This window comes from Asterias amurensis, chromosome 17 (assembly GCF_032118995.1).
Source record: "Asterias amurensis chromosome 17, ASM3211899v1".
Taxonomy (NCBI): Eukaryota; Metazoa; Echinodermata; class Asteroidea; order Forcipulatida; family Asteriidae; genus Asterias; species Asterias amurensis.
Window position 1 is genome coordinate 9,367,965 of NC_092664.1, and position 15,146 is coordinate 9,383,110.

Below are 15,146 nucleotides of genomic sequence, written 5' to 3' on the forward strand. Positions count from 1 at the left end.
AAGAATCTAGTCCACACACATTGTCAACAGCTCAAAATTGCTTACTGGGCATTGTGTAATAAATAACTGCTACACATATAATAACGTGAGCACAAACAATGACACCAGAGTCACTCTCAAACACTTTTCGGGGGGTATAGTAAAATATTTTCCAATAGTATTTTAACCCAAAACCATACACATTTGTTTACGAAAGTGTGATTTATGCACATGGGGGTCATTGTATAACAATTTCTGTTTCTTCTGTTCTGTTTCAACGGTTCAAAATTTTAACTCAGAGTTAATGTAGAGTTTGTGATGTACGTGATTTACAAAAAGCCTGTAAATTTTCCAAAAATACAGAAACAATCAAATCCATTTTGTTAAACAGATTTGTTTAATTTTTGTTTGTCCCAAGAAAAAAATAACTGTGCAAAATCCACCTTCAACTTTTTAAGTAAAAGGTGTCCAAACTGCAGAAATCACAACAAAACCATTGTGTCAACATCAAAGCATGCATACGTTTTGTGTTTTGGTTTTTTTTCTTACGAGGGGGAAACATAGAGTGGTACATTGTGTGTGAACTTTGGATCTTGGATAATGAGGTGCTATTTATGGTAAACCTTACCACCACCACTGATGTTCTCAACCCTACCTGTTTACCGTTAATATTCCGCCGGCAATCTTAACTCACGAGACGGAACAACAACCCTCTTGTGTTTTTTGGGGGAAATCCTATTAACGCCATCCTTGTCATGGCAATACGTCATCCGTTTTACATCCACACCGCCCTCCTCGTTTTTTTTAAACCGAGGAGGGGAGGGCACGATCGTGGGAGAAGGAGCAGGCGGGGTTTCCGAGGTGGTGTTTCTTGCAGTCGTGGCATTTATTGTTTTAGTTTAACAGGGAAAGAACACGCGAACCTAGTAACTAAATTGTTGCTGGTAACTCAGTTTGACCCTAGCTATCTCACTGCATTTTTGCGCAGTGGCCCTATACTAGTTAAATCGCGAGTAGTTAAATGATCCCGGACGAGTGTTTCTTGACGAGGCTCTGCTGTAGAGAAATAGGTTTTGGGTTAGTAGCACACATACAAATAAAAACTGGAGAGGAAATTTTGTTTTACCTATCAGAAAAAATAATCTTCCTCCATTGACTAAACTTTTGGAGAGCCATCAAGGAAGCTAGGCTAGATACATGTTACACACAGTTTTAGTCTGAAAGCTTACTGATAATGAGGATCAAACGAGAACTATTTTTTGTGAAATATTTCCCTCTAAAATGAAGTCATATTCAGGTTAATGACCCCTTGCACGCGCGTAACTTGCGGCGACTGATCCGCGCTCACCATGTTGGTGGGCAAGTTAGGTTTACGTGTATTAATGCCGCGTCGCCTAAAACGCGCACTTTCACTGCATAACGCACATCATAGAGTTATATACAAAAACGTACAGTGAAATTGCCCACCAGTATGGCGCATTCAATATTCTTTTGATGATGACGTCAGGTAAACCGGGTCAATACCTGAATACCTGAAAAATGTACAACAGCTGATTTGGGTTGTTACAATTGGTTTTTGTACACACTGCCAACTGTCAGACTGTGCACACTTTTCAACTATTTTCTTGTGACTCACACAACGGATTAAGCCCAAATCTTCACAGGTTTGTAATTTCATGAAAATGGTTGATCACATAAAACATGAACACTGTCTGCGATTATGTCATCAGCCTTACCAACCCTGTGTAAACAGGTTTATGAAAAATTATGGTGTTTTTAAATGGGACAAACTATTTGAATCAATGAAAACAATTTGTAAACAAATACAACCTGGCAAGGATTTCTCAATCAAAACGGTTGCTCAAAATTTTTTTTTACTCGCCTCACATGAGCAAAGACCAAAATTAAGCGTCTAAAAACAAAGCACAACATTACCCTGTGAACAAAAAAAAATTCTGAAAAAAAAAAAAAAACACAACCATACTCATTTGTATCAGTATTTTGTATAAGTTTTGGACATTTCAAACTATCTTTCAATTTACATCAAACCAGCCAATCAGTTGGCTTTTCGGGGACTTTTTGCATTATTTCAAATGGCCTTGACCAATCACGTACCACTCTTCCTCCTTGTGCGCCAGGAAGAACTCACTGAGCTGTGTGCGTTTGAACTCCACCTTGTACTCGTTGTACTTACGCACCGCTTCGGTATCGTCGATCATGTCGTCTTGAGACGCGAGGAATTGCTTGAAGCTCATGATGTGGGGCCCGTGGGGGCCGCGGCTGTGGTCGTGATCTTGGCCACCCCTGTAAGAACACAAAAAGAAGAAAACACAATCAGCCCTGATACTTCGGCTTTTAAGGGGCACGGCAGTTTTGCCTTGACTTTTTGTAAAAATTTAGGGCACCAAGGCAATTTTCAAAAATTTGGAAGGGCATCACGGCAATCGTAAAAAGTTGCGAAGGGCACGACGGCAGTTTGAAAAAAAAAACAACTCTGAGTTGCCTGTAAAAGATAGTTCTTCAAATTTTTCCATTTTCTAACTGTTACCCAATGAAAAAAGAAAGCATTCATCTAACTCAACAAAATAAAGAACAAGTACTTACAATAGACAATAAATAATTTAGGGGCAACGACGGCAATTGCCGTCGTTGCCGTCGTGAAGTATCAGGGCTGCACAATCATCTTATATCCTTGGGAACTGTGAAGGGGGGTAACCCTGTTTCGGCCCCAGGAGTAGGTGGCTCCTAGTGGATGATACCCATGCTTACATCCTTAGGGACGTGAAGTGGGTAGCCCTGTTTCAGCCCCAGGAGTAGGTGGTTCCTAGTGGATGATGCCTACATCCTTGGACTGTGAAGGGGGTAACCCTGTTTCAGCCCTAGGAGTAGGTGGCTACCCATGCCTACATCCTTCTGGACTGTGAAGTGGGTAGCCCTGTTTCAGCCCCAGGAGTAGGTGGCAAAGTGTCCCTGGTGCCCGTTGATCTGGGTTGATAGCCCAAATCAGTTAATAAGTGTAGCCCTCACCTTGAAGTGGCCATCCGGCCGTGTGAGTTGGGAAACATCTCATTAAAACAAAATCTTTAAATCAACTTTCCCACTCTTGGGTAACATTTTCCAGCAAGTTGATTAACCAGTTAAAAACCATACGACTTCATGAGTTTTGTATGGTGGCATAACTGTACACAGAACTAGACTGTGTGCATTTATGTACTGTAAATTCTTACATTCATCTTACAGGCAGGCAAAGTTTTTCAAAACACCAGCGGATAAACAACAAATAGTCAGACAGAAAGAGGGTTGAGTATGTAATACATGATTGGCTACTATTATGTCATTACAAAAACTTTGTCACTGAAATTTGAAAAAAGTTTGTATCTCACAGTCTTGTAATACGCAATTTGCTCCAAATGTTGCTAATTGATTACACATTTTGTTGTTACTTCACAATGGGGTTTGTAAGATACACCACCTGCGTGTACATAAAACTCTCTATGCAGCCCTAGAATTTCATCTTTTAGAGGGCACGGCCATTTTCTTTTTTGCAAAAGGCACTTGCACTGCAAAATCTTGAAGTCTATGGGAGACTTTTGAAGGGATACCAATGCCAAGACCAGGGGCAACAGAGGCTGAGGCATCCGTGGCTTCATGTAATTCCAGGCCAACTACGACTAATAATAAATAATAATACAAAGCATTTATAAGGCGCTATACAAAGAACAGAGCGCCTAACAAAGGGAGGGCAACACAAGAACAAAAGCAAAACAAAAACAGACCGATGACAGGCCAAGAGTTCAATAAAATAAAATAAAATAAAAAAAGTTATGGTGGTTTTCAAAAGAACAGGTTTCACCAACCCCCCAATTGCACACAGTCCTTACAGTTTTACAGGATTGAAACGGACACAAGTGGTAGATTACCTTTGTCCTTGGTTGCCATGGTGAGGCCCTTGCTGCATGTGTTGCATTCCTCCACCGCTGCCCCAGTTTCCGTGGCTCTGCTGGGGACCGTTGTATCCGCCCTGGTTCCCACCACCTCCTCCTCCGCCACCCCCACCACCACCACTGTACTGCATGTTGTTGTAGTTGTTGTTGTAGCCACCACTACCGGAATCCCTGAAAACCAAGTAACGTTATTGGGTATGGTCCACTTTCATTCACATACTGCCGACAGAATTTATGTTGTACTTGAGACCTTGCACTGTATGTAGGGCTCAATCTCAAAGAGATGCTTAAAGGCCCTGCAGCCGATTTCACGAAACGCTAGGATGAATCCTTACTCGAGTTAGGATGAGTAACCCCGTCCTAACTTAGGATGGGTTCAATGCGTCCTACGTATTTGAATACGGAACTTTACTCGTCCTAAGTCCTAAGATTAATCCTAAGTTAGGAAGAGTTTGGTGAAATCGACGGCTGGACATGTTTGGTAATAGTCAAAGACCAGTGTATTCTCACTTGGTGCATCCCAACAATGCATAAACAAGCAAGCCTGTGAGAATTTGGGCTCAATTGGTCATTAAAGATGCAAGAAAATGGGGGAAAAAACACAATTGTTGAAAACAATTTGTGTGCTTTCAGGTAGAAATAAAACGCTTCAGCTGAAGTCCTCTAATATTTTAGTGAGGAAATACCTCTTTCTCAAAAACTATGTTACTTCAGAGGAAGTTGTTTCCCCCAATGCTTTACATTATTAATAGCTCTCCATTGCTTGTTACCAAGTTTTTATGCTAATATATATTTTTAGTAATTACCAAACATCTCCAGTGCCTTAAAGGACAAAAAGTAGCTAAGCACAACATTCAGGTAAGTTGTGCTTAACACAATAAGGTGACCTGGGCCCAATTTCAAAGAGCTGCTTAAGCACAAAATTTTGCTTAAAAGCAAAAAAATCCTTGCTTAGTAAAATCAGATTACCGGCCAAGACTCCACTCAATTGTTATGCTAAGTAAACAGCTAAATACTAGTTACTAGTTACAAGCAATGTATATGGCATGAAATTTTGGCCAGTAACATGTGTAAAACAAGCGAGCTATTTTCGTGCTTAAGCAAACTTTTTGCTTAAGCAGCTCTATGAAATTGGCCCCAGCCTTGTCAAGTTTACGATCTGTGACACATAACATCACCTGAACTGGGTATATAGGTTATTGTCATCAGCAACGACACACGACCCTTGAGGTCATTGAAAGTATTCTTACCAGTCTCTCCTCATACGTTTGGAGGGTGGGCTCATGTCCCTTGGAGGTGGGCTGTACCTGTCACGTCTACCTCGGTCCTGGTAGTCTCTGCGGTTCCAGTCCCTCGGGTCACGGTTGTCTCGTCGCCTCCTAAAATGAGAAATTAGAAGACTTTGAACATGATATCTACCTACGCAAAGGTTAACCTGCGTTTTAGCCAGGTACTAGTAGATTCTGGTTAAGCTGGCCTGAAATTACATTATTAATGAATATGTTGGAAGCAACAAGGACAGTAGACTATAATATTTATCCAATGGAAGTGCCTTAAGCAAAATGGAATCTCAAAGATGAAATTCCAGGCCTTGGCTGACTGACATTATAATTTATCGAAACTGAGCCAAGTTTTTACATTGTCACGACAGATGGCAGCTCATACATTACACAGGGCACAAGTTAAAATCAGAACAACAGCAAGTTTGGGTGGGTGACAAGAGTCGACTTGACTTCAACAAAGTTGACCTACTTGCAGGTCACACAAACGCTGCATGGTTTGACCAGATTCAGGCCTGGAATTGCACGCAGTTTTGGCCTTGGTGTCCCTTTAAAGTTTCCCATTGACATGAAAAAATGAAAATGGCCTTTCAAAAATGAAATTCCAGGGGTCGCTTTCACAAAGATTTAGGACTAGTCCTAGGAGATATTAAAAACTTATGGCTAGTCTTTATAAACTCTTCCTAACTTGAGATAAGACTAGTCTTTAACTCTTTGTGAAATCCACCCCAGGACTGTAGATATTTTTGAGCAACAAGCCCCTGCAGTCTTGTTGGTTTCTCTCACTGAACTCCAGCCCTGCAATGGCTACTTACCGATCACTCCAGTCGTCCCTTCTCCTTGTGTCCCTGTCTCTGCGATCGCTGTAATCATTCCTCTCTCGTCGGAACTTATCTCTCCGACGTCGATCATTCTCATCGTCACTGTCCATGGTGCTTTTTGATATTAACAACTTACTATGTCTGAAAAAGAAAGAGTAAAGTTGTGATGTAGGACACATTACACATAACCCTCAATACATAACCCTCAGATTTTTGTCACAAGTCACTGTTTCAAAAGAAGGGGTTACTTTCTCTGAAAAAAAGTTTATTTTGAATGATGATGGTCGTATTTTTTATATATTTTTTTTATCTTCACATAATTTGTTGTCTTAAAGGCAGGGCTCAACACACGCGTTTTTTTCTGGGTGCTGCGCTCGTCCAAATTTCTCAAAAAAACAAATGCGCCCGTTCAAAAAATGTAGCGCTCCGACAATATTGTCCAGTGCCGGTCAAAAAATTTAGAAAAATACTTCTTGACGTACACAAACCACAGCGACTGGTACCCAGAAGTCAGCTTTTTTTCTCTGTGTCGCAAGGCATCCTGACTACATTTTTAGTCGACATCGACAGGAACCCAATCCTCCCTCACAGACTCAACTCAATTCAACACTAAACAGAAAACATGCTTGCAGCGTTCACTTGAAGGGACACTTTGCCTTGGATCGGGCGAGTTGGTCCATGAAAAGTGCTTGAAACGGTTTGTTATAAAATTCAATGGTTAAATAGATGGTTTAATAGTAGAATATGACGATCCACACAAATATGCCTCGAAATTGCATGGTTTTCCTTGTACGTCGTGAACTAACATGGCATGCCATTTTGTGGAGTCATTATACTACAGTCAAGCGATTTTCATCAACCAACTCGACCGACCCGTGTCCTTTTAATTCATAAAAGTTTCTGTATCCTGCCAGTGCCACCACTTTTTCAAATTATTTATAATATCGTAGCGTCATACGTTATCGTCCATCATATGTTTTCGGTCCCCAACTTTGATTCCCGTTTACCGCGAAATTGTGCAAGCTGCACCGGTGACAGAAGCTATGCAGTTTACTCAGGTCTGTATTTTCATCAGGCTTAATCATGCTGAGAATAAAGTTTCCTGTCGTTGGTTATGCTCAAACATTTTTAAAATGATTGATTTTTGGTACTAATCACTAGTGCATTATTATGCCAACATTCAAATGAGTCAAAGAAACATCATCCAACCTCGAAAGTTCAAAACAAAATTACTATCTGCTAGATTGAGTTTCATTCTGCTTTAGTCACTAGATGGATCACGTGAGGTGGTTACTAATTGGGATTCTATGGTGTGCAAATGTGGGGAAAATATTAAAACATTTTAAGTGAAAATGACAACAATTTGTTTTTTTGATTTACACTGCATACTGTAATAAATTCCGCTAAGCGTAATTAATATAAGTCTACATTAAAGAGAAAATATCATAGATTGGTTTCTTATCTCCTGAAACCAAACATTACCGGTCTGAAATGGGGGAAAACGGATTGTTATGAAGTGTGAGTGCATCAAGGGGGGGTGGGGTGTTTTACTTTCATGCCTTATGATATCTCTGGATTCTAATATAGTAGCCAAAATGCCTTAGGACAACAATGTAATTAAATTTGTTAAGTAGTAATTGAATAATATTTTTGATTTATTTTGCACGCCATACTAGCTTCTGAATATTCAATAAAATACCAACCAATGAAAGGTGTGAAAACATATGACAAAACTTTAAAAATTTCAACACACCATGAAGTGAAAGTGTTATTGTTAAAAAATTGGATAGATGATTAGAAAAAAAAATATTTAGTTTTTGATTGTGAACAATTTTCCTGTTATCCTACTGAAAACACATGACACCCTGATAATGATGGTTATGAATGAAATAACTTAACAATAACAGTGTATCAATTTACTCAATGAGATATTCATTTCATATGTAAAAATGGGTGAACAAGTGGTGGCACGATATGGAAAGTTTTCCAGCATTCCATTCCAATCCATGATGTCAACCTTCCTCAATCAACATATCAAAAATCTAGCGGACTAGCTACTCAGTCATTGTCAAAAAAAGGGCTTCATTCATTAAAAATAAAAATCTAAAATAAAAAAGGAACCCCAACCCAACCAAACAAAGTCAAACAAAACTCCGTAAATTCATTATCTTATTTTAATATAATTTATACCTGAAATACTGCATAACTTCTACAAACAACAATAATTATTTAGCTCAATAAAAATTAACTGAATACACGATTATTTACAGTTTATTTGAAGGCTAAAAAAAAAGAACTATCTCACCCACTCTTTCCACAGGTTGGACACTCGGCGTGCGTTTGTAGAAAAACCTAAAAAGAGAAAGAAGCAAATGGCGCTTTGGGACATACCATTTAAGCGTCAGGGGGTTTAAAGGGATTGATTTAATCTTTCAATATTTTTTATGAAACCGTTGAGTGTATAAAAATAAACATGACTTTAGACCTAAAACAAATAATTCACAAGAAGTTTTTTTTTATACTTACTGATCACATATTTTCCTCAAATAATTAAAAGTAATGACAAGACATGTTTTAGCGTCCCCTTTGTTACTACAGAACAATCCAACACAAATAACGCCCTCTAGTGTTTTACTCGGACCAACGCATGTTTTGTCATGTTCGTGCCCAAAACAGCGGCGGCGGCTGTCCTCATTGCTCGACCCCGTGGCTGGGTGTGAAGTTGAACTTGTTGTTTTGATCTCTGGGGGGCTGGGTGGTGTGGTGGAACGTGGTTATTGTGTGTGTTAGTGTAAAGTAGTTTATTGGTTGGGAAGAAGTGCCAGTTTTATGTTTTTAAAAACACTAAAATAACAAGTAATTCAATGATTGCATGATATTTTAATTGAAATAATATGGTAGTTTGGTACTAGATATGGAACTAGATAGTTTGGAGCTTACAAGCCTTGAATGAGTTGAGACATGCCTGGGAACTTCAGAATTGAATTTTGAGAGACCTGGGAAAGGGAAAAATTAACTTTTATTGGGTGCATTGGTTTAGCTTCCCTGGGTCGACCCTGGTCTGCCCTGGTACGTTCGAATAGCTTCGACGGGGCTCACCGGGATCAGCCTCCTGTTCCCTGCTTGTGGAGTGGGTCACTTGGCTTGGGGTGACCTGAGGTGCATGCCGTCACCACGAGAGGGCGAGTGTGACCGTTCGATTAGCTCTTGTTGTCAGGGGCTTGCCCGAGTGAGCACTCCAGGGTCAACCCAGGGAAGCGATAAACAAACGCACCCATTAAGACTTGACCAAAAAGTAAACCCAGAACAGGGGCGCTGTATTCCTTTTTTTGAAAATGTAAAATTTCGAAAAAAAGGAATACAGCGCCCCAGTTACATGGTCAATTACAAAATAGGGATCACCCAAAATAGTACCTGGATTAATTTAGAATACAAGACTTGAAACATTATACCTCATATGTAAGGAACTTGATCATCCTTGAGCTTTTGTGAGCACACGAACCGTAACTTAAAAAGTGACTTGATGAAACTTAATTGACCTTATTACGAGACTTGTTTGTGAGACTCGACCCTAAGGAAATTAACAATCGACATTGAATTGATCTGCAGAGACATGACCTTGAGATATGACCTTGAAAACTCATTTGAGGCTTTATGACTTGATGATTTGAGAACTCGGGAAAAAAGTTGATACAAAAGGGAAGGATTTTAAAGGGAAGGTACACCTTTGGTAATTGTCAAAGACCAGTCTTCTCACTTGGTGTATCCCAACATAAGCATAAAATAACAAGCCTGTGAAAATTTGAGCTCAATTGGTCATCGTAGTTGTGAGAAAATGATGAGAACAACACCCTTGTTGGAAGAATTTGTGTGCTTTCAGATAGGAATAAAAGACTTCTAGCTAGGAAATCTTCTAGCTATTATTTTAGTGAGAAATTACCTATTTCTCAAAATCTACGCTACTTCAGAGGGAGCCGTTTCTCGCAATGTTTTACACTATCGACAGCTCTCCAATGCTTGTTACCAAGTCAGTTTTTAAGTCAATATTTGTTTGAGTAATTACCAAACGTGTACTTTCCCTGTTAAACTTAACACTTAATTTTTTTCTTGTTAGGTCTGAGTGTTAAAACATCAGCGAGTCGGATATGGCATCACTTAAAGAAAACCCTCCACTCTCCGAGAAGGAACATGAGGAGCTCCGTCTCTCATTTACTGCAGTGACAGGAGCTCAACCTACCGTTGCTCTACGCTACTTGCAACAAAAGAATTGGAACATAGAGGTGTAGGACAAGGATCAATTGTTGTTTTTTAAAACAAGTTTCTTATTTACTTCAATTCTTATCAAAGAGGCGTTTATTTCATCTGGAATTAAGTGAGACGGTTTTATAATCATGTCTTTGTTGGCTCGGTATGTTTTAATTCAGTTAAAAACTTTTTCAATAGAGTCACACTTTGGAAATAATGATAAGTAAATCTTTTTTTTCTTCACACATTTGTATGGGGTGCAATCTTGTCAATTTGCAGACGTTAATTATTTTGTGGCATGGTGACCCCTATAAATTCCTAGAACTATGCAGTTTCGTTCCGCTATCGTCTCCCATTTGATAGCGGAACGAAACTGCATAGTTCTAGGAGTAGGTGACCCCCTCCTTGCATGCTGTGTCTTTTCATTGTATTCTGGGAATCTCAGGATTTTATTATTTATTTTTTTTTTTTGGGGGGGGGGGCACACTCTGCCATTTATTGGGCATAGTATAATTTTGCTTCCATTTCGAATCAGAATTTCCACCACCTTGCTCAGTCCATTTGTTAGGGGAAATTGTACGATTTTTATGCATTAACTATATGAGTACATGTTTCTGGTTGTTTGCAGGAAGCTTTGAACTCGTTCTATGATGCTCCTTCAAGTCCTTCAAATACACAAGATGGTTCCCATAGTAACAGCAGTCAGAGTGTCAACTCCTCCCGCCATTCAACATCCACATCAGGGACCACAGCAGCCACAGACTCGCTACCTCCTTCCCCAGGCTTCCGTCTCATCACGTGGAATATTGACGGTCTAGATCCGCGGAATATAAAAGAAAGGACTCTAGCTGCCTGCACGATATTGAAACAGTAAATCATGTTGTTATAACTATTAAAGGGATCGTGGATAAAGGGGGCAGGCATGATACTTCATGGAGGCATCGAGGCGATTGTCTCATGCCCCCTGGTCATTGCCTTGGTGCCCTTGAAAAGCTCCAGTAGAAATTCACAATTACCTCAGAGGGTGCCCGAGGAGAAGATGCCTTGGTGCCCTTTCGCTTTTAAAAATGAAGTATACTGGGCCCAATTTCATAGCGCTGCTTAACAGTTAGCAAATTTGCGTGCTTACTGTAGCAGAAACATTTGCTTAAGCCTAATTGCGTATTTCACAGGTTAGCAGAAAAATTGGGCGGCCATATTGCGTGTTTACCCTGGATTTGCATTGTGTTGTCATTTATTTTTGTGTGGTAAGCACCGGAAGTTAGCATGCCCTTTCGTGTGCTTACGGTTAGCAGAGCTATGAAATAGAAATCGCACAGTAAGCAGCGCTATGAAATTGGGCACAGGCCTGAGGGGCTATGGTTAAAGGAACACGTTGCCTTGGATCGGACGAGTTGGTCTATGAAAAGCGTTTGAAACTGTTTGTTATGAAATGCATATGGTGAGAAAGATGTTTTAAAAGTAGAATATAATGATCCACACAAGTATCAATTAAAATTGCACGGTTTTCCTTTTACGTCGCGAACTAACACGGTCGGCCATTTATGGGAGTCAAAGTTTTGACTCCCATAAATGGCCAACCGTGTTTGTCGACGAGTTAATACGAAAACCACGCAATTTCGAGGCATATTTGTGTAGATCATTGTATTCTACTTTTACAACATCTTTCTAACCATATCAATTTTATAACAAACGGTTACAGGACGCTTTTCAAAGACCAACTCGATCGATCCAAGGCAACGTGTTCCTTTAACAAAAATAATCAGGGTACATCACCCATACTACAGGCCTGATACTTCACAGAGGCAGTGAAGGCGATTGCCTTCATGCCCCCTGGTCATTGCCTAGGTGCCCTTAAAATGCTCGACAGTTGGAATTTACAATTTCCCCATAGGTAAAAGAGGTATGCGGTAGAGCCTCTTTTGAGTAGTGTTGGTGTTATCGCCAACCTGTCTTGGATATACTTCCACCATGCAAAGTTTCAACTTCTACAAGTTTCAATTTGAATTTTTATCTATTTTTTTATAAAGGTACAAGCCCGACATTGTCTATCTTCAAGAGGTCATATTTCCGACCTTCCTGATGATCAGCTCTGAGCTAGACAACTACAAAGCCATTCCTGCCACTGGTGATGGTTACTTTACACTCATCCTGCTCCGGAAAAGCACTGTCACGTACTTGTCTTCCAAGGTGGAAGCCTTTGAAGAATCCGAGATGACACGAGCTCTACAAAAAGCAGAGGTTAGTAGTAGACAATGGGCCATGAGGTTAATATCTGTTTTATAGGGAGGAATGCCTCACAAACAAAAATCTAGTACCTCTTATGTTAGTAGGAACTGAAACTCTGCATGGTGGAAGTATAACTAAGCGATATCTCTTTTGAGAAATGTTGGTTACAAACAAAATTCACATGGTGCTACCACAAATCCTGTCTTAGTTTTACTTCCACCATGCAAAGTTTCAAATCCAGCTAGAGAATTGATCAAAGGGTAAGTTTTCTTTATAATAGTTGTATGAGGAAAATGTAACGGCTGATTTTCTCTTAAGAGTCACATTTAAAAAGTCTGAATTCAGATAAAAGTCCACAGTATGGTAAATGGCCCGACATTCTGACCCTAGCAGAGTCTTTCTCTGCAAGGGTGGCCATTAACTAGTTTTTGCATTTATACCATAGCTCCTTTTGGTTGGTAAGCAGTTTGCAACAGCCAATTCTGTTTTCTCATTCCGATAAAAGTCTGACATTTTGAATCCCCAAGTCCTTCGATCAGCAAGACACTCAACCATTGCTTCGTCCTTCAGATGGGACGTAAAGCTGTTGGTCCAATGTGTTATGTAAAAGCATGTAAAGGAACCCAGTGCACTTACCAAAAAGAGAAGGGGTTCGCCCTGGTGTTCCTGGCTGGATTGACAGCATATTGCGCGACAGCACCTTGTAAACCATTACATGGTGCTCAGGATTAGGTCTCATAATTCAAACTTCGTCCCACTCACCTTGCAGTAAAAATACCGGGCGCTTTGTATCCTTTGGAATTGGCAAAATGCATGTATAAATACAGTTATTATTATTTTTCATCCCTGAACAGTGCAAGTGTGCAGGTATTGATCTATGCCTGATGACTTCCCATTTGGAGAGTACAGCTGACGGGAAGGAGGAACGCTGTAACCAATTCTCAAGATCACTGTACAGAATGAAGACAGCTACCGGGGAGCAGACTGTCTTGTTTGGAGGGGATACAAACCTGAGAGACAAGGAGGTAGGATTTTGGACTTTTTCTAGTGAGCATGGCCCCAAAAAGTTCTTTAGGCATTCTGGGGTGGGTTCTAAGACTAGTCTTATCTCGAGTTAGGACGAGTCTCTAGTCCAGATCTGGTTTTCACTATAGGGTTTTGACATGTTCTTCTCCCTCTGGTGATTCTGTTACTTCTTTCAAGAAAAACTGTAAGCTCAAGAAGTGTTTGAGAAAATCCTGAGAAATGACATCGTTTATGTTTCAGGAATATTTTTATCAAATAAGCAGCCTTATAATCCCTTAATTACTTGATAATTTTCTCAATGAATTACATTGTATACTTTCTATAGGTAACAAAAGTAGGATTGCCAAGTTACATTCGTGATGTTTGGGAAATGTGCGGCTCACCAGAAGTGGCCAAGTTCACGTGGGACCTCACGAAAAACAACAACCTCAACTGGTCATTTCCGAATAGGCCGAAGTTACGCTTTGACCGACTGTACCTGCGACACGCCAAGACCAGCCCTCGTGTGGTGCCTCAAGATTTTGGTCTGATTGGAACAGAGCGGCTGGAGGGGTGCGGTAGATTTCCAAGCGACCACTGGGGGATTGTTTGTGATTTTAAGGTGACCCCTTTACCGACGTGAAGATTGATTGCCATGAATGATAAAGTCTCCACCATAATCTTTGCAGGCCCTTCATCTCAATCCTACTTTAGTCTGATCTCCGATTTGTTACCCTTGGGATAAATTTGAAAAACTGTGACTAAATGTCCTGAAAAGTCTTCTAGTACCCCCATCACACATAACTTGTTCTGACTACATTATGAAAACTGTAGCCTTGTTGCAAGAAGATACTAATGTGCTACATTTTTAAGAACGTAGTGAGACGGGGGGGGGGGGGGGGGGAGGGGGGGGGGGGTTAAACTCTACAAAACACAAACATGAACGAGTAAGTCGGCCCTTGTGCTAAGAAATTAATTCCTACTGTATTTCAGGCACCAAGCAAGTATCATACCTGATACAAGACAAGAGTAAAAAGGAACTAAAGTATAACAGCAGGGCTCCAAGTTAACATTGAACCCTCATGCCCAAGGCCAGTGAGTTTAGCGTTGGGCTCAGTAAACAATCATCCGAACAATTCCAATGGTCTTGTGGTTTTCAGACTTTGAGTTTCGGAATATTTTTTTTCAATTCTGTTGAGTATGGAAGTATACCTTTATACAAATGAGATACTGAAGTTTTCTCAAGTATAAACTAACAACAGTTTACAGGCCTATGTAATACTGTGTAGAATTTTTGTTCTCCCTTTTAGATTCTCTACTTGTAAAAAGAATTTCTGACAGTAAAAATGTTGACCTACAAGCCCGACAGCCTTTTGGATTTCCTGCCTAATTCAACCTCTGTACAGACAAAAATAATAGCTTACTGTAACAGTTGAATGTTAAAATGAAAAACCAGATCCCAAATAACACTGTAAGAAAATAGAGAGAATAAATCATTGAAAGCTACACAATCTCAGTAGTTAATTGTTTATTTTCTTTTAAAAAGTTCAGAAATATTTTGTACAATAAACCATTAAAAAAGCATGGCTTTTAAAAAACTGTTAAATTCATTTTGTCCAAAAGCATGGAAAAAAACTGCCTAC

The 15,146-nt window shown here is 39.9% G+C and overlaps 2 protein-coding genes across 5 annotated transcripts in view; one reads left to right on the plus strand and one right to left on the minus strand.

The window, feature by feature from the left end:
- Positions 1-8,364, minus strand: part of LOC139949592 (serrate RNA effector molecule homolog B-like) — a 28,481-nt gene extending 20,117 nt beyond the window's left edge. The window contains exons 1-5 of one of the 2 annotated variants that reach the window (XM_071947998.1): positions 8,330-8,364; positions 6,019-6,165; positions 5,174-5,302; positions 3,900-4,094; positions 2,095-2,283 (exon numbers count right to left, since the gene is read on the minus strand). In XM_071947998.1, coding sequence (XP_071804099.1) covers positions 2,095-2,283; positions 3,900-4,094; positions 5,174-5,302; positions 6,019-6,134 — 629 coding nt within the window. In that variant the 5' untranslated portion in view covers positions 6,135-6,165; positions 8,330-8,364. The remainder of the gene's footprint in view (positions 1-2,094; positions 2,284-3,899; positions 4,095-5,173; positions 5,303-6,018; positions 6,166-8,329) is intronic. The other variant, XM_071948000.1, reaches the window with a different exon arrangement.
- A 356-nt stretch (positions 8,365-8,720) lies between these two features.
- On the plus strand, positions 8,721-14,383 carry LOC139950033 (tyrosyl-DNA phosphodiesterase 2-like). 3 transcript variants are annotated; one of them, XM_071948665.1, is made up of 6 exons: positions 8,721-8,809; positions 10,139-10,304; positions 10,898-11,139; positions 12,300-12,510; positions 13,353-13,523; positions 13,850-14,383. In XM_071948665.1, the coding sequence occupies exons 2-6, from the start codon at positions 10,170-10,172 to the stop codon at positions 14,144-14,146; spliced, it is 1,056 nt and encodes a 351-aa protein (XP_071804766.1). In that variant the 5' UTR covers positions 8,721-8,809; positions 10,139-10,169; the 3' UTR covers positions 14,147-14,383. The 3 variants fall into 3 exon arrangements, with proteins under 3 accessions (XP_071804766.1, XP_071804767.1, XP_071804765.1); XM_071948666.1 differs by having other exon boundaries at positions 8,782-8,803; XM_071948664.1 differs by having other exon boundaries at positions 8,787-8,880.
- Positions 14,384-15,146: the final 763 nt, after the last annotated feature.

What these genes read in the sequence shown, in the direction of transcription:
- LOC139950033 (XM_071948665.1), top strand. Translation starts at nt 10,170, where the DNA reads ATGGCATCACTTAAAGAAAACCCTCCACTCTCCGAGAAGGAACATGAG. An exon ending in AAAAGAATTGGAACATAGAG is followed by an intron (nt 10,305 to 10,897) that starts GTGTAGGACAAG and finishes GGTTGTTTGCAG; the next exon opens with GAAGCTTTGAACTCGTTCTA. An exon ending in GAGCTCTACAAAAAGCAGAG is followed by an intron (nt 12,511 to 13,352) that starts GTTAGTAGTAGA and finishes ATCCCTGAACAG; the next exon opens with TGCAAGTGTGCAGGTATTGA.